This window comes from Condylura cristata, unplaced genomic scaffold (assembly GCF_000260355.1).
Source record: "Condylura cristata isolate star-nosed mole 26May11 unplaced genomic scaffold, ConCri1.0 scaffold00015, whole genome shotgun sequence".
Lineage (NCBI taxonomy): Eukaryota > Metazoa > Chordata > Mammalia > Eulipotyphla > Talpidae > Condylura > Condylura cristata.
Window position 1 is genome coordinate 4,970,651 of NW_004567116.1, and position 22,547 is coordinate 4,993,197.

The window sequence follows — 22,547 nt, forward strand, 5'->3', positions numbered from 1 at the left end:
TCTTGATGGTCCAGGAAACAGTAAAGCCTACTGTTACTAGTACTATTACTAATATTCTTTAATGTCTTTGAAAGACATTGGCAGGTAACAGTTCTCACATGTGAAAGGTAGTGTAGTTCCTCGCCTGACAAAAATCCACTTTGCTTTAGATAGCTGTGGTTTTCCTCCTAAATTAGGAAAATCTCCTGCATCTATTTTAGGGGGGAAATTGTCAAACACCACTTGCCATCAGTCTTCCTGTACCCCAGGCTTCTCAACCCCGTCTGCTCAATTTCAGTCTTACGACCTCTACTTCCGATTTTGTATGTTGAAAATCCTTGTTCCATGAGTGTAATCTCTCAAGAGACATAACTAAAACATTGTGTAGTGGAAAGAATGAAACATTGCTGCAAACAAGTAATAACCTACATTTCTTTTCCTCTGGCTGAGAGGAGCATGGAATGTAAATTCTGAAGGTTTGAGCCACCAAACAAAGAAACCATTTCCTCATTCTCCCTGACCACACCTTTCAAGTCTTCTTCCTGGTTTATCACATTACTTGGATGGATATACTTGGCCACACCTCCTGATATTGCTTAATATTCACTTCAGGGAGGCAAACTAGGGAGAAGCTCTACCCATCACCCAGTACAGAGCCAGCTGAGCCCTGAGCGCACCAGCGCACTCTGGGAGAGATGAGACGGTCACACCAGCTGCCCCTAGTGGGGCTCCTGTTGTTTTCTCTTATTCCAAGTCAACTGTGTGAGGTCTGTGGTGAGTATGCTTTGAGTTCAAATTATTCATGTGTTTGTCTCCTGAAGGCTACTGACAGGGGCCTTTGTGTTGTTTCCTGAGAAAAGCTCCTGCTCTGGTTCGACATGTAGCTGGACTCTATGAGAAATGCAGAGGCTGACAGGAGCTGTGAGAAGAGTCCACCATGTGTGTTGTTCTAAGAGGCGGCACAGTCAGTGTTCATGTGTCTGCGCTCCCTCTCCTCAGACCCTCTCTGCTACAGCATCCCTGCCTAGTGAACAGTACTGCTCTTTCTCAAAGACAGAAAACTTATGATGCCAGAAATTTTTCCAGATCCTAGGAAGTTTTCTTTTGACATTGAGATACAACCTACTTTTCAGAAGTTCAATCCATAGGTGTTGGGTCAACCCCTTGAAACAATACGGGGGGAAGTTAATAATCCCTTTCAATGAAGATTGCTTTTTTGTTTTAATTAAAGTTTACATGTTCCAAACCACACCTCTACCTCCCTCAGCTCCTCCCCACAGGCCACGGATGTGAGTCCATCATCTCCCCTCTGGGTATTGTCTCCAGAGGCTCTGCGGTTCCATTTCCTAACACAGGGTATAGAATAACTGGGCTTAGATTTAGATGGACCCACTAGTAGTTGGATGATCTGATGTTTCTGATATGTAACTTCATCCAAAATAGAAGGGGAGGATGAAGGAACGGAGAGGGCGATTTCTTGATATCTGGCACAGCCCTTGGGCACATGAGCTTTCTTGTTAAGTCTTTATCCTGGAACTGGACTTCAGCCCAGTGCAAGGACAGCCACGTGACCAAGGACACCATCTGTGACCACCTCTTCTCAGTAGTCCTCAAGAAGGGATTGGCACTGTGGTAGAAAGACTTTTACTCACATCACGAAAGCACAAAATCTACCAAATCTTTTTTTCTTTTTCCCGGGTCCCGTCACTTCCTCTGTTGAATCCTGAGAATGGGCTTGGGGGGTATTATGGAGGTTGTGAAGCTCAATTCATTGTCAAAAAAATAATAATTAAGGTTGTCTTCACTAGGCAAGGAAGCTGATTTGAGTTGCTGACCAGGAACTAAAAGGTCTATTTCATTGCCAAAAAATTCTACTGAATTGAATCCTACCACAACTTCCCAGAAGGGTGACTCATAATTGTCCGGATGTGCCTGTGGCAAGCCACTGTCTTCCTACAATCACTGATTCTGGTCTTCTTAACTCTGCATCTGAAAAAAGGTGGACAAGAGATAGCTCATTTCCAAAATTCACTAAATGACAGAAACCAAATTGAGCTATAATATATATATATATACATATATATATATATAGTATTTTGAAGTTTATCAAGCCATTTCTTGTCCAACATTTGTGAAGCAGATATATGTGCAAGTTTAGATTGAAGACACTGAAGGTATCCATGGTGCTAAGCCCAGGAGGACAGGGTCCAGCCTGGCCACTTGAGCCCAAGACCCAGGACTCACTGTCCCATTAGCTTCTGAGATAATCTGGAGGTGAATAGGGTTTGTGAGATGGGGGGGAGGAGTCATGGGCAAAGTAGATTTAGAAGTGTGTTATTCTCCAGTTATGCGGGGGCGGGGGGTCTCTTTTTACTTCCACAGTGGAATGTGACTCCTCCCATGGCTGCCCTGGGAGTCAGCCATGCAGGTGAAAACTGGAAGGTGTCCAAAGGCTGTAAAACAAGGGTCCTGGTGCCCCACCGACTGGGCAAATCAATGCAGCACTGAGGTCAATCGCCAACGTAATAGAACTGGTGACTTCTTTCCGTCAGTATTAGCCCAATTATGTTAGAAGAAGATGAAGAAAACTGAATCCAGGAAGTAAAAAAGGAAAAAGTGGGAATTCGCCCACTTAGTGTATTTGGTTCATTCTTCATCACTGCAGGTTCTTTCAGGACACACTTTCCAGGTCTCACGCTCACAACTAGGGAACGGCAGTCTGTCTTGGGCAGGAGGACATGCTGCCAGGACACAGCGGTAAATTTTGTGCTGCTTGTTAAAGCAGTAAAGCACTTCCACGCTGGCTGGTAAAGGAGCTATCCCTGGCAGGCACGGCTCCATGTCCACTTTGTGTTGTTTCAACATAGCCAGTGGCCACTGGCCGGGTCTATGCCCATTCCACATTTGAGAGTTATTTCATGGTAGATATTTATAATATATTTAATGAATATATTTATTTTGTTGTGTTTTATTAATAAGTGAATATTTGTTTTATTAATATTTAATTAATATGTTTCTGATATATTTAATTCCCAGCCTTCATGGTTCATGAGTGTATGCTTCTTATTTCCTCCCTGTCCTACCACAGAGGTAAGCAAAGAAAACTACTTCCGTTTAAAACCTCTGATAAACACAATGGTCAATTCCAAATCTACCAGCGGGGTCCAAGCAGCCTATGTCCTGCTGTCTCTCAGACTCGCCGGCTTCCAGAACCAAAGCCTGGAACAAGAGCTGATCCGACAAGTCAAAGACAACGTGGAGAGGAACGGTGAGTGCCTGCTTTCTCTGGAAGAGTTAGGGGAAGACTCACCTCTCCATACGATTGTCTCTGGAGGGTCCTAAATATGGGGTGAGAGTATCCCTGCTACAGCCTTCCTGGCCACAGGAAGTGTGCGGTGACAGGGAGGCGCCTCAAACATCCGTCCCACACTGCTTACTCTAGAGCTAGGGCTTACTCGTGAGGCCTGAAAACCATTTTCCTTCAAAAAGGAAGAGCAAAAGGGCTCACTCTTGTCCATTAATTCTGTTAGATAAACCAGCTGAGTTCACGAACAAACAGGGCTAAGGACAACACCCAAGAGAGCTGATGACAGAGAAGTAACCGCAGAATGAAGAGATTCGAACTGGGTCTGAGTCCCACAAGCACCTGAACCTTTCATGTCAGTGCTGAGCTTTATCCTTCTAACATAACATAGGTGAGGAAGCCTCCCCTCTGGAGCTCATGATATTATCATCAGAACTGTTAGATTAAAAGTCCGAAAGCTGGGGCCTCCCTGGTGGCACAAGGGTTAAGTCCCAGCACTATTGAGCAATCCACAGCACTGCCGCATGAGTTTTATCCCACATGGCGAAGCAGCCCTCTCCTGTCTTGCCTACTGCTCCCCTCAGCAGTATATTTCAGTAGATCCACTGTTCTGCTCCCCACTCTGTCTCTGGTGAATTCTCTCACTCCCTCCCCACATACCTCTGGCCTGTACCCCAGTTCTTGTTTGCATAAATAAATAAATCTTTTTTTAAAGGTCTGAGAGTAACAACACAAGGTAAAAATTATAAGTCAATTACTAGCATCTTGGCAAGATTGTGGCCACAAAGAGAAAAAAAAATCCCACAGACTTATTATTATTTACCTAGTTTTCCTTCTTTTGAAAAGGTTGCAAGATTCCAAAAATATCTCATGATTTCATGGGCAAACCTAGGCCCTCTCTTGCATTTATAGTAAACGGCTAGAAGTCTCCGCTTTGAAGATGAAGAAGAGAACAATAAAACATTGGTAGTGTCAATGAGAAAAAATGGCAGGTGACACAAACCTCAAAGAAGTTAAAAATAGCACAGGCACATGCTTTGTTAAACTTGAACACTTTTCTTTTCAGTCTCAACTTTAACTTCGGGAGAGCTTGCCGTGATGATATTGGCTTTGGGAGCGTGCCAAAACCCCAGTGGCGCTGATGGATATGAGCCTCACTTAGTTGAGCAGCTGGGAAAAAAATTCCAAGCAGAAATTGAACATATAGGTGAGCATCAAATGCCCAGAGACGTTGGACAGCCGAGTGTCCTCCTCCACTGTCTCAGAATTAAGTGAAGTGCCCTTCTCCTCTCTCCTTTCTACTTCATTCCATTCATCCCACTATATCTTTGCTAATCATTTTTCCTTCTTCCCTCTTTCAGCCTTGGAATTTCTTTTCAGACACTAACTGAGCACTAGCCCACATCACACGCTGCTTTATGAATGATCTTACCCATGCGCACGCACACAAGGCAATTCTCTTGTCCTCCAGGAGCTCGGCTTTTGGACAAGTAAAGAATTACAACAGAAATAGCTGAACAGTGCGAGACACTGCCCCAATTACCAGAGTAAGAGTAGAAGTTCACCCCACTTCTTTAGGTTGGCCATGGGGGATGCTAGCAAGGCACATTGTTTTCATTCCAACTCCCCCTCCATATTACCCTGTGGTTCATTAAGTCTTGCCAGCCCCATCTTCCTTCAAGATGGCCTCCTCCTGCGCTCCCAGTTGTAGCACATTACCACTGGAAGACCGGAGCGCTTGGTGGTGGAGGAGCTATGTGCTTGTCCCAGTTCTGTCACACGAAATTTGGATCCTATTCTAATCTCTTTACTCCTGGGCACTTTCAGTTGTAAGACGGAGACGAGTTGAATTTGATGATCTTTGAGTCTTTTGGTATCTCATATTTTCAGATTCTATGAATGATCCTCCTCTGATGTAAAGAAATGGGAGTCAAGTAAGTCGGGATAGATTGAAATGTACCACCCGTTCCATCCCTGTAAGTAAGGCATTTCTTTCCTCTTTCCCAGAAGCACACCACGGCAATCCACTGACTAACTACTACCAGCTGAGCTTGGACCTTTTGACCTTGTGCCTTTTCCATGGGAGCTACTCAGTCACCAAAGTTTCAAAACTCTTTGCTCCTGAAAACTTTTATCTTGCTGGTCGGTTCTCAGTAGGTGAGTCACTTAACCCAATTCGTTTGGTAGGGGGACACAGCTCTGCTCTATGAGTTTTTCTACCAGATGATACATAGATTTTTTTTTCTCTATCCTCTTCACCTTTGCTTCCTCAGATGAATTTGCTTTATTGGGTGACATTTAAACCTGATTCTAGCACAATGGAAAGACCTGATCCTGCCCCAGCTCCTCTTTGAGTTAGTAACAGTGGATGGTAACACTTGGATTGCATCCTCCCATCTCTAAAATGAAGTTCAATCACGAGAAGCTTCATATAAGACCTCTGAAGAAGTGTACATGTTAGAGAAATGCAATGCAGTAGAATTCAATTTTCTGAATGTTGCTGCTTTCTCTGATTTATGGGAATTCGCAAAATATCCATGTATGGGTCTACTTAACTCGACCTCCCCAGTGACACAGTTTAGTCAACACTGTGCATATTCACAAAGGAGAAAGACCAGCAATTTTCTACGATGAGCTGACATGTCCACAACAAATCCCCTCCAGACAGCTAGTATTGGCCTTAGCCCTTGTGACTCCAGAACCCAAGTGCACAGACACACCCTTTTCCAAAAGCTCCAGGCAAGTCACCACTGGATCGTAAGGAGAATGTGTGGGATTTCGCATACACTTGTCCCTGAGAGAAGAAAGACACCCGGCAGAGAAGGTCAAATCCTTATCCTCTCTTCTAGTCACTTGTTCCCTTCTGGGAAAGGCTTATGGGAAAACAGTTCTCTAAGGGCCATTTTCTAATCAGTCGCCTTGAAACCTCAGAAACTTACATGAACCTTTTTTTTATTGCCGTGTATCTTATTCCTTTGCCAATATGGCTGAAAGATGAGTGTAACTAAGATGCAAAGCAGAAGTTTCCATGTGTACTATGATATGTCCACAAATCATGTTTCCAAGACCAAGGTACCAGCAAAGGGCACATGGCAACTCACAAGGGAACAAATCTAGGAGTATCAGAGTGGCTAGTGCCAGAAGTCTCTTGAAATCCTTCTCTCCACTCATCAAGTAGCAGGACCGACCACCCCAATTCGCCCGCAGTGGACGTGTCTTAACACGGGCAGCCCCAGGCCAGGACAATCCCCCACCACAGGTAAGCAGGAAGGCAGGTCACCCCTCACCAGGTATTGTTTCCTGACAGATACCGGGGCAGTGGCTGTCCTGGCTCTGACCTGTGTGAAGAGGAGTGTGGTGAACGGGCAGCTAGAGGCAGGTACAGAGCATCTAGACAGTATCAGCAAGCACATAAAGTCACTGGTGGAAATAATCCTGTCTGAGAAAAAAGAAAACGGTCTCCTTGGAAATGTCTACAGCACAGGAGAAGCAATGCAGGTAAGTCAGAGGGTGAAATGGGACAGAGGGGGTCTTGGAGGAGAGCCCCCCTCTTTCCCTCTCATTTTATTTCCTCCGATTATGTTTACTGAGTAGTGTTGGTTCACATCACTAATTATTTTCGGGGTTGTAGTTCCAACCTGTCCAAATGTCCCCTTTCACACCTGCCCCCACCATCTTCCGCCATGTTCCGTTGTCTTGACCCTTCGTTGGTGTCCAAGGTCTTCTTGTCTCTCCATTTCCTCCATTAACTTTGACTGTCCTCCCCTGGCTGAGACGTGGTCTCCCCTCCAGACTGCCCTTTCCCAATCCAAAGTTTCTGTGACGCTTTTCCTGATCATATTTTAAGAATTCTAGATGTGCAACTGGCCTTTTCCTGCCACTTGTGTTCTCACACTGTACTGTATACTGTTGTTCTGTGCTCTCATCTTACCTCCCAGATTAGCTCATCATTGTGGGAGTAATAAAGTGGACAGTGACAGCAGTCCGTATTTAGTGATGTTAACTCACTAATGCATGCAAATCCAACAGCAAGAGAATCATCACTCCATTCTTCATCTCCTAAATAAGAGTGTGAGTCTCGGAAGATCAGTAACTTCTGGATCAGCCGGGCCCAGGAAGTGGCGCTGATGGGGCGGAGGCTAGACAGCACCCTCAGTACACCCAGCACCCACCCACACTGGCACACAGTCAGGCCTGGAAGTTTGCAACACTGTTCCTACATTTACCCCAAGAAATTTACTTAACCCTAATAGCCACAAAATGAGTTCAAAGAAGGTTTGCAGAAAAATCAAAGACAAATAGCGGTTCGTCAGGTTTACTCAGGAGGTGAGGACCTAAGGGAAAGCTAGATACTGTTGGAAGATGGATGCATTCAGCAGGTGAGCGTAGGGGTGTCGGGGCCTCAGGGTCAATCACAGGTGGAGCTGGGGACGGAAGCAGAGGCTCCATTCATGTTGTTTGCCTTCCCGAGTGTGGACTTGATAGACAACCATGGTTTCCTGATCTGGCTACACCCCTGATCACCTGGAGGAGCTTTTCAAAAACACTAACATTTAGCCCCACACCAGCCAGTTACCACAGAAATGTAAGGGAGGGACCTGGCCTTGGCCTGTGGAGAAGTCCCGGAGGCCTGTGACTCCACAGCAGGCCCAGAGCTCGTGGCTGCCCCACCTCAGGGCCAGGCCGCTTCCCTGTCGGCACAGTGCCCCTCCGCTGGACAGCCTGCTGGGTGCACACCAAGACCAGCTCCTACACCTCGACGCTTCCTCAGCCTCACTCAGCGTGTAGGAGGGCTTCCTCCTTGGAGGGTGGTGCCCCGGGTGCCTCCCTAGGCACGTCATCTCAGAAGGCTCCTCTACCACTGCAGAGTTGTCAGGGATACAAAAGTGGGTGCAGAGGAGGCCTGTTCCCCACGACTGTGATGGCTGGGGTTACTGGGCAATTCCGCGCCTCTCCACCCAGGCAGCGCCAATGTGCATCCTGAGGCCTGGCTGGGTCCTGAGGCCGGGCTGGGTCCTGATGTCCGGCTGGGTCCTGATGCCCGGCTGGGTCCTGAGGCCTGGCTGGGTCCTGATGCCCGGCTGCGTCCTGATGCCTGGCTGGGACCTGATTCCCAGCTGGGTCCTGATGCCCGGCTGGGTCCGGATGCCCAGCTGGGTCCTGATGCCCGGCTGGGTATCTTCATTGTCTCTGGTGCCTGCTCTAAATGGGTGTTCATTGTTGACCAATTAGATGTGGGCTTTGCCCTTACTTGAAGTCTCCCTCATTCACTCTCTCATTAGGCTCTCTTTGTCTCATCAAACTGTTATGAGAAAAGGCAGTGGACCTGTCAGCACACTCTGAACACGGTGCTCGAGGAAACCGCTCGCGGGGTATTCAGTGTTCCGACTGCTGCCTCCCAGGTCTTGCCCGCCCTGGTGGGGAAGACCTACCTGGATGTGAACAGAGACACGCCCTGTGTCCACGGCTCAGGTAAGCACTGAAAGGCAAGCCAAGCCTGTGAGCCTCAGGCGTCCTGGGTTCCAGACGGGCAGATGAACCTCGAAATCTAGCAGTTTCCAGCCGGGACTCACCCCCCGCTGGGGAAGTAGCGATAATCACCACCTGAAGAGCTGGCCTGAAGTTGACTCAGTGAGGACTGGCCGTGAGGGCATCTCTGGTTGTGGTTTACAGACACAAGGTTTACAAAAGGAGATTTTTCTTTCTATCTCATTCATTCCTGGTTCAATTACTTATGAATTTTGAGATCCTGGGCCAAATGTTTAGCTTCAGCTTTTGAGTGTAATTAGATTGGCAATTGTATCTAAGAGTTTTGTAAGGACTGAATACAATGATCCATGTAAAAGGATCGCACAGTGGCAGCACTTAACATGTTTCCTGTCGAGACCGCGCCAGATGTCAAAGTCCAGCTCTGACAGGGGGCTGGTCAGGGGTCTTTTTCCCGAAGGATGAGGTGGGTCAGTGAAATGAGCAATGAGGCAGACATTGACACTCCAGCTAGTGCCAGTGTCTCCTACCGAGCATCTCAGGGTCTTTATTTACATGTTAAAAGCAGGTACTGAGATTACATCAACAAAAGCATTGAAACAAAATAAAAATAATTATTACATATTTTTCATAACCACTTGGAGACCTCCGTGGCCTCGTACTGGAAAGAAACTTCTTTGGTCATTTAAGAAAAACATAAACAATCAAGGCTTCTAACTGTAGCTCATTTCCCAGCATAATCAGTCACCTGGGACATTTGGTAATGTTTAACCACCTTACTAACTCCCTAACATAGATTCTTATCCCTATATCCTATTGTTCTAAAAATCATGTATTCCTAAGAATCTTACTAATATATTGTTTTCCTAGAAGTCTTACTATTGCAACTTATCATTCTTATCTAACTCCTGTAATCATTGCCTTAGACTGGTCTAAGATAAGGGTATCTAACCTCCATGTCACCTGCGAAGTATTGACCTTTCGAGCACACCAGAAAATCTACTTATGTGGCAAGCACACCTCCCGGGTGAGATTCCAGTCACCCGCCATAGTGAGCTTAACATAATTTTGTCTCCCATTGTCTTTAGAGCCACAACCTGTTTTTCCTAACCTCTTGCAATGTTAATTTCTGTTATGTATTATGCCAATTAATACTTTAACCCAAGTTAATTTTGACAGGCCAATCATATAACCAATTTTTGCCTATTATTAACCAAGAACAAATGAGGAAGTTTCAGCAGGCGTTGCTGTGGAGACTGCCATGGTTTCATCTTCTTTGGAGGTTTAGAAAACCCCAGCTCTTCTTTGGGAGTCTCCCCAAGGCCCGGATCATGTCAAAAGACAGCATTGGTTGCGCGGCCTATGTCAGTTTTCAATCTGGTTAAAAGAGTCAGCTGGGTGGGGAAGGCCAGAGTGGGCCTGTAGTGGAAAGTTCACATACATAATGGTGCCCACCTGTAACTGCTAACTGTTACAACGCAATGTTAGGTCAATTTAAAGATAGAGGTGGGGTCAGATGAGGCTAGAAAGGACGCAGTGGATTTGGTGATTATAGAGCCACTAATTTTATATAATATTGAAATCATGCAAAAAATGAAAAGGGGGGGAAAGAAGAAGCATCATGTACCACAGCAAAATAAATAAATGAATCAGGCACCTCTGTCAGAAATGGGACAAGGAGAAGGTGATTTGCTTCAACAGCTGGAAATTGAATCACACACAAGCAGTCAAGCCCTGAGATGCCTGGTTTAAAATTCTGCTTTCGCCACAGGAAAGATCTTCCCCTTGGGTTGATGATGCTGGCTCCTTGTAATAACCCTCTTTGCATAAAGGAAAGAGGTCCTAGAATAAGTGATAGAACATTGTGCAAATTCTGAGATCATTTGTATTGTTACAAATATTACTTCTCTCTGCTTTTCCGCCTTTGACAGTTAACTTCGACATCATGCAGGAGCCTGTATCTGTGACACCTAATTCACCCTCAACTATCGTAGTACATTACTCTGTGAGAATCAATAAAACCTATCCCATTGATATCACCGTGCCAGAAGGTTCTGTCTTCCTAGATGTGATGGAGGCGGCTCAGAAGATAGATAAAGCTAAATTTCGGTATGTATGCCTGTCTAAAAACACGAGGAAGGTACTCGATGTGCTTTAGAGAGACTTGGTAAGAACATATCTGCTCCTGAACAAGGAAATTTTAAAGCATGTCTTAATCCACACCTGTGCTACCCACCCATCTATCACAGCAGGAGTTAAAAGCAGGTGAGGCCTTTCATCTTCTGGCACAAAGTAGGGATGAAATTAACATTCACTTAGTGGATGAATAAGTCCTCTCCCTTAAATAGCCCTTAAGTGAACAGAACCTCTTATAACAGATACTCTAGGCTTACAAGGATGGCTCTTGACATTCAGTGATTCAAAATTTTGACTGACTGACTACTTTGAAAATCAAATGAGACTGATGGATGATCATCTCAGAAAAATAAACATACACCCAAAGTTTGTTTCTTAAACCAGAGGCTTCATAAAACATGCTGATGCTTCTTCATGCCCCCTCCTTTCAGGAGATTCATGTACCCCTTGATTAAGGTTCTGTGACCTAGAGAGGTCAAGTATTAACATGAAGTTATTGGCTTTGCCTCTGAAAAGTATGGTTTATTTGGATCCTTCAGTGTAACTGACAATTATTTATTGTGTCTAATAACATGGTGTTAGATGCCAAAGAGGAAATTATATCCATATATATGGAATATATATGGATATATATTCTATTTAGTATGGGATATATAGATGGAATATATAGGTGCATCATGCATGTGATTATAATTATGAAGATTGCTTTGGAGACTTCCAGATAGGTAGAGAAATGTGAAGCAAACATGAGCCAATTCCCTTTTTAACAAACAAACACGATGTATGAATTTATTCTTTCCGATTCTTCCTTGAGTTAGTGGGTTCCCCACTAACTCAGAGCCTAATGTCCCCACAGTTACTGCCTTCTGGGAAGGACAGAAACCAAGGCCAGCTTTTCTGAAACTGAGCCTGGATTGTGCAGCAGCTGCCTCAGAACCCCCTAAAATGTGTACAATTCACTCTGGTAGCCTCCGTCCCACCCAGACCTTCAGAATCAAAGCACTTGGGGCAGGGCCAGGAAATTTGTATTTTTCTCACTTCAAGTTTGAGAAATGCTCCTGTCAGTTGCCCTTGAACTAAGAACTAGTTGTTCTTAGTTCTGGGGGGGCCTCCCTGGTGGCTCAAGGGGTTAAGTTTTACAGCACTATGAAGCTATCCACAGCCACCACAACATGAGTCCACTCCCTGGCCAGGGAGGTGACCCTCATGGTGCAGCGGACCTCTCCTGGCCCGCCCACTGCTCCCCTCAGCAGTGTCCTTCCTCCTTCTGCCTGTTCTGCTCCCCGCTCTGCCTCTGGTGAATCTTCTCACCTCCCTCCCACCCCTGTACCTCTGGCCTATGCCCCAGTAAATAAATCTTTTAAAAATAAAGGGCAGCTCTAAGTTCTGTGACTTCACTCCCCTCAGTTTCACCACAGTGGAGACCGCCTATGGCTCCTATGTCAACTCTGTGCAGGGCATAAGCGCCAACAATAATGACAGAACCTACTGGGAGCTTCTGAGTGGAGATAAACCACTGAGCCAAGGTAAGGGGAGGGGAGGGGTGCCCAGCGCATGGGGAGGGCTTTGGCAGGCGCATGCCAAAGGGTGGCAATCGCTCGCCATGACCTGGTCATCTGACCCAGTTCTCTGTCGTCTTTCTTTTCAGGGGCTGGCAGCTATGTTGTCCACGATGGGGAAAATCTGAAGGTTCGCTGGAGCAAATACTAATAAACCCCAACCTTCCTCAGCTGGGCCTGCCCTGCTCACGATGGAAGGTCATAGTGGCCTCGTACCTGTCTCTGTCTCAATAGGAGAGTCGCTACCTTCCCCTTCTCTCTTTGCACATTCAATAAAAAATCAACAACTATGTTCTGCTCCCCACTCTGTTTCTGGTGAATTCTTTCACACACACACACACACACTTCTCGCCTATACCCCAGTTCTTGTATACATAAACAAGTAAAGCTAAAAATATATAAAAATAAAAAGTTTAAACAACAACAGCAAAAAAATTCAACAACTATACAAAACTAGCGTGTTCTACCCGTTCATTCCAGATGGAGATTAGTGTTAGAGAGAAGACAGAGAGAAGAGAAGAAGCCCAGGAAGAAGAGACAGAACCACGCATCTAAGAAACTGAGTTCAAGTTTCGCCCAGGAACTGCCTGGCCACCTAAGGTTCTAGGGCAAAGGTTGCAGCCACATAACTAGATCAAGCAGAAAGTCTGCCGGGCTGCTGAGTTTCCTGAAGCCAGGTGCAAGGGAGGGGTCCGGTGGGCATAAAGGCAGCGAGTGGAAAGAAAATCAGTGTCTGGAGAAACCAGGAAAGTGAGGCTTATACAGAAACCAGCTCACGAAGGAAAAACATCGCCCCCACCTCCAGCTGTGTCTTCGTCCCCATGTATTTTCCTCCCACCTCCCCATAAAGATCACCTGGCTGATTCATGCCATCGCCAAAGGAAGGGCAAGAAAAGAGAAAGGGGACAAAATGAGGGAGGGAAGGCCCCAGGGGCTGTGGGGGTGGTTACAGGGGCCACACCCGGGAGAAGCCAACACCATCCTAAAAGGAACAAAGAGGTAAGAAAATCAATCAGCCATAGATTAACAGAGACAGAGTTTGGCCTGGGTGGTTCCGGTTCCAGAAGAGATTTGCTAACTAAGCCAATATGTCAAAATCGGTGTCACAACAGCGATGGCTGTGAGTGGCCTCGCACGAGGAAGCTTGTGTGTAAGGTGCAGCACACCGAAGGCGCGTGATCAGCGTGGGGTGGCCCTGCATGGACCCTGGGCCCCAGGCCAGCTCCCTGCCACGATGGTACTGTCAGAGGCTTATTGCTGCTGAGACAGATCACAGGTTCTCTGGCCCCGACGGGACGTAGGCTTGACTGGGCAGATCTGGAGGATGGCAGGGCCCGGGCAAGTCTCCTTCCTGCCCCCGGTCAGCCAGGCCTCCCAGGGTCTTGCTAACCGGCACGGAGCCGCCTCCCCACGTTTCTCAAATGACCGCGCTGTCTGTAAGTCACCTTCAGACAGCGCTGAGTCTGTAGCAGGCAAACTGAGATAAGCGAGGGGACATTAGTTCCGTCGGGGACAGAGAGGTCAGCAGGGCTGGCCAGGAGTGGCTGGCGGGGAGGAGGGCAAGCGGAGTGTCCACCAAGGGGAGCAGATATAAGACCGGGAGCGGAGTCACCAGCCACACTGGGACTCGCGGCCGGCGCAGGAGGGCGGCGGGATGGCCTGCTCCGCCCTCTGCCTTCTGAGCCTGCTATGGGCTGCGGCGGGGACGGGAGCTCAGACCCAACGCTCATGCTGTGAGTAGGGCCCAGACCTACCGCTCATGCTGTGGGGAGGGTCTGCCCCACCGAGCCCAGGCCTGGAAGCCTTCACCTGGGGCTGGGTGGGAGCTATGGCCAGGAGCCCGCTGAGGAGAAAGGGGTGCAAACAGGCCAGTCAGGCTGTGAGCGCCTCATCTGTCCTGACTTCACAGCAGACTTCTTTCAGAGGCAGAATCTGCAGGTTATAATTCACTCAGCGACCTTGAGGTGGGAAGGGGGATTGGTGGCAGAGGGAGGCTGTTTGGCCTGCACCAGGCTAGTCAAGGGAGTCACTGGTCCCCATGGAGAACAGGTCATTTCCCTAATAGTGCTCATGCAAGGATGAGGGAGAAAAAGGACCCGAGGGGGCTGGCGACTTCCAGGAGGGGCTGAGTTAGTCTGAAGGGCCTGTGAACCGCGGGGCTTACAGCTGCTAGGGGAGAAGCCACTGTGAAGGCAGAACCCCAACCCTGCCTTCCCCACAAAGGCATAAAAGACATGGGGCGGGGCGGGGGGGGGGGAGGCTGATGGCGCAGCGGGTTAAAGCACAGCACCAAGAAGCTAAAGCCACTTCCGCATGAGTTCCATCCCCGCCTGCCCTGGAGGTGACCACATAGCGCAGCAGACCTCTCCTGACCCGCCCACTGCTCCCCTCAGCAGTGTACTTCGTCAGTCGGCCTGTTCTGCTCCCCACTTTGCTGTCTCTGGTGAATCCTCTCACCGCCCCTGCACCTCTGGCCTGCACCCAGCTCTGTAGGCAGAAATAAATACATCTTTAAAGAGAGACACGGGGACACGCTTCTGGGAAGAGGGAACTCGGGGCTCAGCCTGACTCCTTTCTTCCCAGCGGTCCCCCCGGCACAGCAGCCCCTGGTCCACGGCATCCAGGTGCTCATGGAGCGTGCCGCGGCCAGCGCAGCCGTCCCAAACCCCAGCGTCCTCATCGCCATGAACCTGGCCGGAGCCCACGACCTGGACGTCCAGAAGCTCCTGACGCTCAAGCTCATGGCCAGTGACACAGCCGGTGAGGGTCAGAGCCCCGCAGCCCCCGCCCCTCACCCCAGTGCCGCCTCTGCGGCACCTGGGTCCCCCACACCCCTTTCCTGACATGTCTGGAGCATCCCTGGGAAGGAAAACTGTTTGGAAAAGCGTACCCACAGAGGCGGGCACTGGGCCAACTTCCAGCTCTGCTCCGCCCTGTGAGCTCCGAGCCCTTGAGCAGGTCCCGGGGGCCTCAGCCTCACTTTCCTCCTTTGCAAAATGCAGATGACCCTGATAACAGCGACACTAGTAGCAGGAACAGCCCTGGCACAGCTCCTGCCCACCTCCCAGGACTTGCCCAAGGCTCCAGGTGCAGGACAGACACCGGCTGTCACAGCTGTCGGTTGCCGATGTGCACGTGTCTGGACAGAGCAGGGCTTCTGCATCAGGCTATCAAGTCACCCCGAGGCCACCACATGCAACTCCCTTGAGTATTTCTCCACACTTCTTTCCTTAAAAAAGATCGAAACGCAGTCTAGTCTCGTTCTTTAATGAAAACCAAGCTGAGCTGGGTAAGGAGCAGTCACTGGGTGCCGGAGTGCGCTCCCGGAACACATCTGTGTTACCTGTTCTGTCCTGTCCCCTGCAGACCTGACCATCGGTCAACTTGCACTCACCATTATGGCCCTCACCTCCTCTTGCCAAGACACTGGGACGCAAGTTTCGAGTCTACGGAGACACATGGAGACCTGGGCGCCTTCAAGTATGACCTCATCAGGAGGGGAGGAAGGAGGCCAGTGTCCCTCCTGGAGATTTTTTAACAAAGATTCATGCATTTATACATACAAGAACTGGGGCACAGGCCCCAGTGGGGTGGGGTGGGAGCTGTGAGAGACTTTACCAGAGACAGAGGGGAAGCAGAACAGGAGGATCTATTGAAAGACACTGCTGAGGAGAGCAGCGGGTGGGACAGAGGAGGTCTGCTGCACCCTGGGGCCAGCTCCCTGGCTGCAGATCGAACTCAGGCCGTAGTGGCCCTGGAGAGCCCCACAGTGCTGCACTTCAACCTGTTGTGCCACCAAGGAGGGCCCCCTTTCCTGGAGATTTTAAACCCAGAAAGGAAGGGACTCGAGACAGGAAGCTTAGGGAAGAGACCCAAAGCCCCTCCCCCCCACCCCACTCAGGCGCCCTCTGACAATCCCAGGTGAGTTATTCACCTGTAACCCCACTGAACTGGGAAGGACACCCCCAGGCATGGCCAGGACTCACCAGCCTGCCCAGGGCATCTCATGCCACCCTGGTGCCAGGTGATGTTCTTGTTCTGACATTACTGTTTTCTTTTCCAACAAGGTGCTTTCTTTTTAGACAGGTTTTCTAGCACTTTCTATTGAAAAGGCTTTTCCTCACAAGTGTCCTCATAACGTCTTATAAAAAAAAACCTCCACTCCCTTCCAGGCCTCAGCGCCCCGGCTTCATCCTTCTATGGGCCCAGCCTGGCCATCTTGGCTCTGTGCCAGCAGAACCCTGCGCTAACCTTGCCCATAGCAGCCCGCTTAGCCAAGGCCCTCCTGGCCAACACCTCTCCCTTCAATGTGGGTAAGTAAGTAGGTGGCCACTCTCCAACACCCTCCTGAGCTGGGAACATCGGGGTGGGGAGGGCTGGCGGGGGACACCGAGTGGTGGCGCAGAGGAGCGGAGGGCCGGGAAAGGGACTGCAGGCCAGAATGTGATGACTGTGGGCGTGGGCGTTTGGGAATAAGTGAAAAAGAGTGAATAAAATATGGCCAATGCACTAAAGAGATAATAATAATAGAATAAAATTCTCCTTGAACTACAGCCATCTTATAAGGCTGCCTCCTGTTCGGGAAGTGGGTGGGAAAGGTAGAGACAGGTATCTGTGAAAGCCTTGTAGAAATTAAGGACATTGATGTTAATTTTTTCACAGAGAAGCAATATAATGTAGTTGGGGTTCATTTGGTTTGCAAAAAAAAAAAATATATATATATATGGCCAACGCTTGAATTTCTGGCATTTACAGACTCTCAGGGGGGAAGAATAAATAGAGTGTCCCCAGGGACTGTTAAATTATTAAATCAACGTCTAGACACTGGCCCTGCCCACTCTTTATCACCACCGATGCTTCTCTCTGCTCCTCCCAGTGCTTCTCTCTCCTTACAACATCCAACTCGTCTGCCTCTGCCTCAGCGCTCCTCCCTGAGCCTGCACTCATGATTTCCCCCTCCGCGGGCACCCCAGAACTTCCTATTCCTTCACTCTGCAAGGAATGAGGGCTCTTCCCGCCACACCTTCCTCCTCTCCACGCTCTGCACAGAACAACCTTCTCTGCACAGAAGAGCACCCCCAGGGAAGATCACTACCACATCCCTGTATCACAGTCAAATTCCTCATGTACCAGTCTCTAAGCCACAGCATATCTGCCTAGCACCCCCTTGTCCACGCTTCATCCACAACCCATAGCCCCTCTGGTTTCAGGATCTCTCAGACAAGCAAGTAGTCACTCTTGTATCCTCCCTGTGGGTCAACAAAGATGACCATTTCCCATGTGACCTTCCACATGACAGGGGCATCTGTGCCAATTCAGGAAATGTGGGCAACTCTGATTTCAAAAACATGGTCAGCTTTATAAGGTTGGGCAACTTCAGGGAAGGGGGGCTGTAGGGTGGGGATGCCGATGAAAGAAGAGGCCCCCTGAGGCCTGAGGCTGTGGCCTAGTCATACCAGAACTTGCTCTCAGACCACGTTGTTTTACTGAGCGCAGACAGTGGGAAAGCCCATGCTGGGCACCCAGGGGTGCTTAGGTGCCACCACCTGAGAGCTCACAGGGCACATCACAACCAACCACAGCAGACAGAACTGGCAGATTGGGGACACACAAACCCACTGAAGGAATTCAGGAGAGCCATCGCCCAGGCCAAGAGAGAGGTGGTGACGGCGGGGCCTTCACGCTCTGGCGACCTTCAGAAAGATGACCAGTGAGATGAGAGAGGTGGGGCTGGAGACAGTGGCAGGCCCCATTCATTACCAGCCTGCACTAGGGGGGGGTCATCCATATTGAGCCTGGGGCCCGGCGCTGCTCCCTGCTTACTAGCAGTGTGGTCTGGGTCATTACTAGATCCCTCTGGGCCTCCAGGCCTCGCCCTCGAATGGAGACGGTGTAAGGCCTATTCCACACGCTGCCCTGCAGAGGAGGAGCAAGGGACCCGGGGCACGAGGGAGGCCACTCGTGTGGGCTGGCTGTCTGACCACCCCTTGTGTCACAGACACCGGAGCAGTGGCGACCTTGGCTCTGACCTGCATGTACAACAAGATCCCTGTCGGGTCGGAGGAAGGTTACCGAGTCCTGTTTCGTCAGGCGTTAAAGGATGTTGTAGAGAGCATCAGCGTGAGGATCCTAGACAATGGCATCATTGGGGACATGTACAGCACCGGCCTCGCCATGCAGGTAGGGGCCGCTGCCCTCGGCCGGTCCTGCCCACAGCCGGGATTGTGGTCAGTTGTAGGTCAAGAATCCAGGCTTCCCTCAGCCCCGGGCAAGACCAGCTAGTGTGCTGAAGGCGCATGCCCCGTGGTGCCTGCTTCCCTACTGATAAAGTGCTAGCTCCTCTCTGGCTCGTAGGTGAGGCAGAGAGCCTGGTGCTTTCCCTTCCTAGGGGACAGAAAACCAAGATCAAGAAATTAAGAGCATCCCCAAGACTCAGGTCTCGAGGTGTGTAGAGAAATGAAGACACTTTGGAAGAGATCTAAGACAGGTTTTATTTATGACTCACGTAGAATAACCTTGTTTCACCTTAGTGCCAGAGAAGTGTTTGCTTCTGTTAGTTCAGTTTGTGAATTAGGATTTTATCACCGGTGAGGTACACGCTGACCAGTCATATCTGGGAATTAAAGTTTTTCTGTGAAAAGGCAGGAACTCACCCAACCTAGATAGAGCCTGGTGGGTTTCTGTCAGTTAGGACACATAACCTCTGTCAGTTTCTGTCAGTTAGGATGCATAAGCTCTCTATGGCCTACATCCAAGGTTTAAGCCCGCTGTAGGAGTCCAGCCACCCTAAAGGGAGGGAGGGGTGGTCTCAGCTCACAGGTCACACTTGACAAGAGGCTGCAAACCTCCCATCTGAAGCTCCTGTGACCCCTCTACAGGTAGGCAGGAGCGACTTCTGTCTTACACAGGAGATAAAACTTAGCAAAGTAGAGCAAGTTGCTTGGTACATGAAGCAAGAATCATTTTTGCAAATAAAAACCCAAATAATTTTTGCTTGGGAAAAAAAAAACGTGCATTTGTTCTTTCACATCAGCCAGAGGGCCCAGGGTTAGATTAGGTGGCTTAGAACTACTCAGAACAAAGGGCTCATAGCATGACAAGAGAAACTACTTTCTTCCTCTCTCAGTGCTAGGGGTTTTTTTTTTTTTCCCATTTGCTCCTGCTGCGTGGCTTCTTCAAGCGGCTGACTGGAGATTCTCAGCACTTACAGGGTCCCCAGATCACCAGCAAGGGCAAAGTGCCCCTCTCCCCCAATGCTAGTGTATCAGGGAAAGACCCTGATTGGTGCAAGTGCCCACCAATCACTGTAGCCAGAGGACAGCCCTCTGTGGTTGACCTCTGATTAGCAGCCCAGTGTGGAGACTCAGGCTGATGGTCCAGACACTGCCGAAATCATGGAAGGTTTGTGGATGTCCTGAAGGTTGTGCAGGACATCATAAAACAAGAGGTCTGCTGCCTTTACATGGCCAGGCTGACTTCGGCGAGAGCTCCCAGAGCTTGCTTTGGCCACATCTCAGTCTACATTCAAGAAATGTTAGTCAGTACAGCAGCGCTAAGAATGAGTTGCACAGAGACTTGTGAGGCCATCACTGTGTGAAGGGTGTGGCTCCAGTGGTGGGATGCAGAAGTGGCTAAGACACTCATCGTCTCCAACCCTGAGCAGTGGCAGCTTTGGGCTGTGGGTGGCCAGCGAGGTCGGCAACCCAGTTTACCCTTCGGTAAGGTTAATAAAGATGAACTCCCAGCTGTGCCTAATCTCTGCTGTTCTCTCCCTCGCTCCTGGTTCCTGCTCCCCTCCCCTCTTCTTGTCCCAGGCTCTCTCTGTGACCCCTGAGAAACCTAACAAGGAGTGGAACTGCGAGAAGACCGTGGAGACAATACTTACCAAGATTCAGCAGGGGGACTTCCACAATCCCATGTCCATTGCCCAAGTTCTCCCTTCCCTGGAAAGCAAGACATACCTAGATGTGCCCCGCGTGTCTTGCAGGCCTGGTAAGAGCCCTTAACATCGGCTTCTCCTTATTTCATTAAGTAGCACTTAGCCCAAATGGTATGTATCGACAGATGGATTCTAAGTAGGATGTAGCCCTGTTTGGGCCATTACTACCACTTAGATAAAGGCACAGCAGGCTTCCAACCGGAGTTGTTTACTACCACAGAGCCATATCATCCTGCCCTCAGAATCCAGCCCTCTTGCCTAATTCATTCAGCACACACTTACTGGCGCCTACTGCGGGCAAAGCATTTGATGGGTTGGTGATGGAGAGGGAAGGTCCATGGCCCCAACCATCAAGTAACATGTATATATTTGCTAATGTCATGTATTTGCTTGACCTGTGTACTGAACGTGATGTAAAGCTGCTCTTTACAATGTCAGGAGATAGATATGTAGAAGCTACATTTAAGGACTTCAATATTTGGCATAATAGAGTAAAACTGAAATAGAAATGGAAGCCACAGTAGTACAAAAGCAAAGTGTAGGCAATCCTTGATTTTGTTTTTTCTGGGAGACTTAAGGGAACAGATATTTGAGCCACGCCTCAAAAATCTAAATGTGCTCCCAGTGCCCCAAAGGGCTGGGATGGCATCCTGGCATGTCCCCTTTTTATTTGAAATACCTTTATTTTATCCAAGGAAGTACTTGAAATTCAAATAATGCAGAAATATGAATTGAGAAAGTGAGGGTTCTACATAAAAATGTCGCTGGAGAGGTTTAGTGTAGATTCCTCTTCTTTCTAATTAAATACTAATATAAGGTATAAACATCTTCCATTGTATGGAAGACAAATATTCTGAAAATAAGCAGAGATGAATAAGCTCTCTGTCTATGTTAGTGCAGAAGCACAAAACCGACAATCAAGCAACTTGCTTGGACTCATTCCAAACCCAGTCACATCCACCAGATCCCACCTGCTTCCCAGGTCTCCCAACCTTAGCAAAGACCCACGGAGTCCTTCCTAGACTCTACACGAGTGAGTATCAAAGGGCCAATGGGCCTGAAAAGCACTACCTTTTGTTCCAGAGGCTTAGGATGAACAAAAATCCATAACAACTGAGAAGCGTATCACATAAATGCATGGCTTGGATTCTCAAGCTTCCTTCAGGTTAAAAATTCTTTCAGCGGCCCTCCCTGGTGGCGCAGCGGGTTAAAGCACTGCACAAAGAAGCTTAAGCCACTTCCGCATGAGTTCGATTCCCGCCTGCCCCCCGGAGGAGACCACATGGCGTGGCAGACCTCTCCTGACCCGCCCGCTGCTCCCCTCAGCAGTGTACTTCGTCGATCTACCTGTTCTGCACCCCACTCTGTCTCTGGTGAATCCTCTCACCCTCCGCATCTCTGGCCTGTACCCCAGTTCTGTATGAATAAATAAATAAATCTTTAAAAAAATAAAAATAAAAAAATAAAATAAATAAATTCTTTCAGCAAAATCAATGTTCATTGTAAAGCCATCTGTCCATCCGCTGTCACCCACTCTCTAGATGAAAGTGAATGCTCCATAGCTCACAGTGGTTCTTCAGAACAATCTGCAGAGCTACAAACTGACTGCCACTTCTGGACATGTTTTCTGGGATGAGTTGCCAACAAATGAAGTTTGCTCCTGGAATCCAAACCTCATAATCCTGAGCAAATATGGCTTCTTGGCTCTTTACAGATCATGAGGTACACCCAACGCAACCCAGCCACCCAAGCCCTGTCCCCACCTCAGCATCCAACATCACTGTCACATATACCATAACCAACCAGCTGAGGGGTGTAGACCTGCTCTTCAATGTGACCGTGGACATTAGCGTGAGAAACGGCTCGGTGCTGCTTGTTGTTCTGCAGGAAGCACAGCGCAGAAACCCCGTCTTCAGGTGAGCACACCACGCCCCAAGCCGAAGCCTCAATTCCTGTTGTTTCACTTGCCTTTATTTTTTTGTACTATTTTTCCTTTTTTAAAAAAAGATTTTATTTATTTGTGCATACAGAACTGGGGTACAAGCCAGAGGTACAGGGGCAGTGAGAGGATTCACCAGAGACAGAGTGGGGAGCAGAACAGGCTGACTGACGAAGTACACTGCTGAGGGGAGCAGCGGGCGGG

General features: G+C 48.7%; 2 protein-coding genes across 2 annotated transcripts in view; both read left to right on the forward strand.

The window, feature by feature from the left end:
- The first annotated feature begins 649 nt into the window (after window positions 1–649).
- TCN1 (transcobalamin I (vitamin B12 binding protein, R binder family)) lies at window positions 650–12,757 on the forward strand. The gene is made up of 9 exons (XM_004682747.2): window positions 650–753; window positions 3,068–3,247; window positions 4,350–4,490; window positions 5,291–5,440; window positions 6,591–6,781; window positions 8,566–8,755; window positions 10,702–10,879; window positions 12,314–12,432; window positions 12,555–12,757. Exons 1-9 carry the CDS (start codon window positions 675–677, stop codon window positions 12,614–12,616), a joined length of 1,290 nt encoding a protein of 429 aa, XP_004682804.1. The 5' UTR covers window positions 650–674; the 3' UTR covers window positions 12,617–12,757.
- Window positions 12,758–14,119: 1,362 nt separating this feature from the next.
- Window positions 14,120–22,547, forward strand: part of GIF (gastric intrinsic factor (vitamin B synthesis)) — a 9,608-nt gene continuing 1,180 nt past the window's right edge. Inside the window, exons 1-7 of the mRNA XM_004682748.2 lie at window positions 14,120–14,198; window positions 15,049–15,225; window positions 15,832–15,945; window positions 16,638–16,778; window positions 18,464–18,645; window positions 20,280–20,457; window positions 22,119–22,320. Of these exons, the coding sequence (XP_004682805.1) occupies window positions 14,120–14,198; window positions 15,049–15,225; window positions 15,832–15,945; window positions 16,638–16,778; window positions 18,464–18,645; window positions 20,280–20,457; window positions 22,119–22,320 (1,073 nt within the window). The remainder of the gene's footprint in view (window positions 14,199–15,048; window positions 15,226–15,831; window positions 15,946–16,637; window positions 16,779–18,463; window positions 18,646–20,279; window positions 20,458–22,118; window positions 22,321–22,547) is intronic.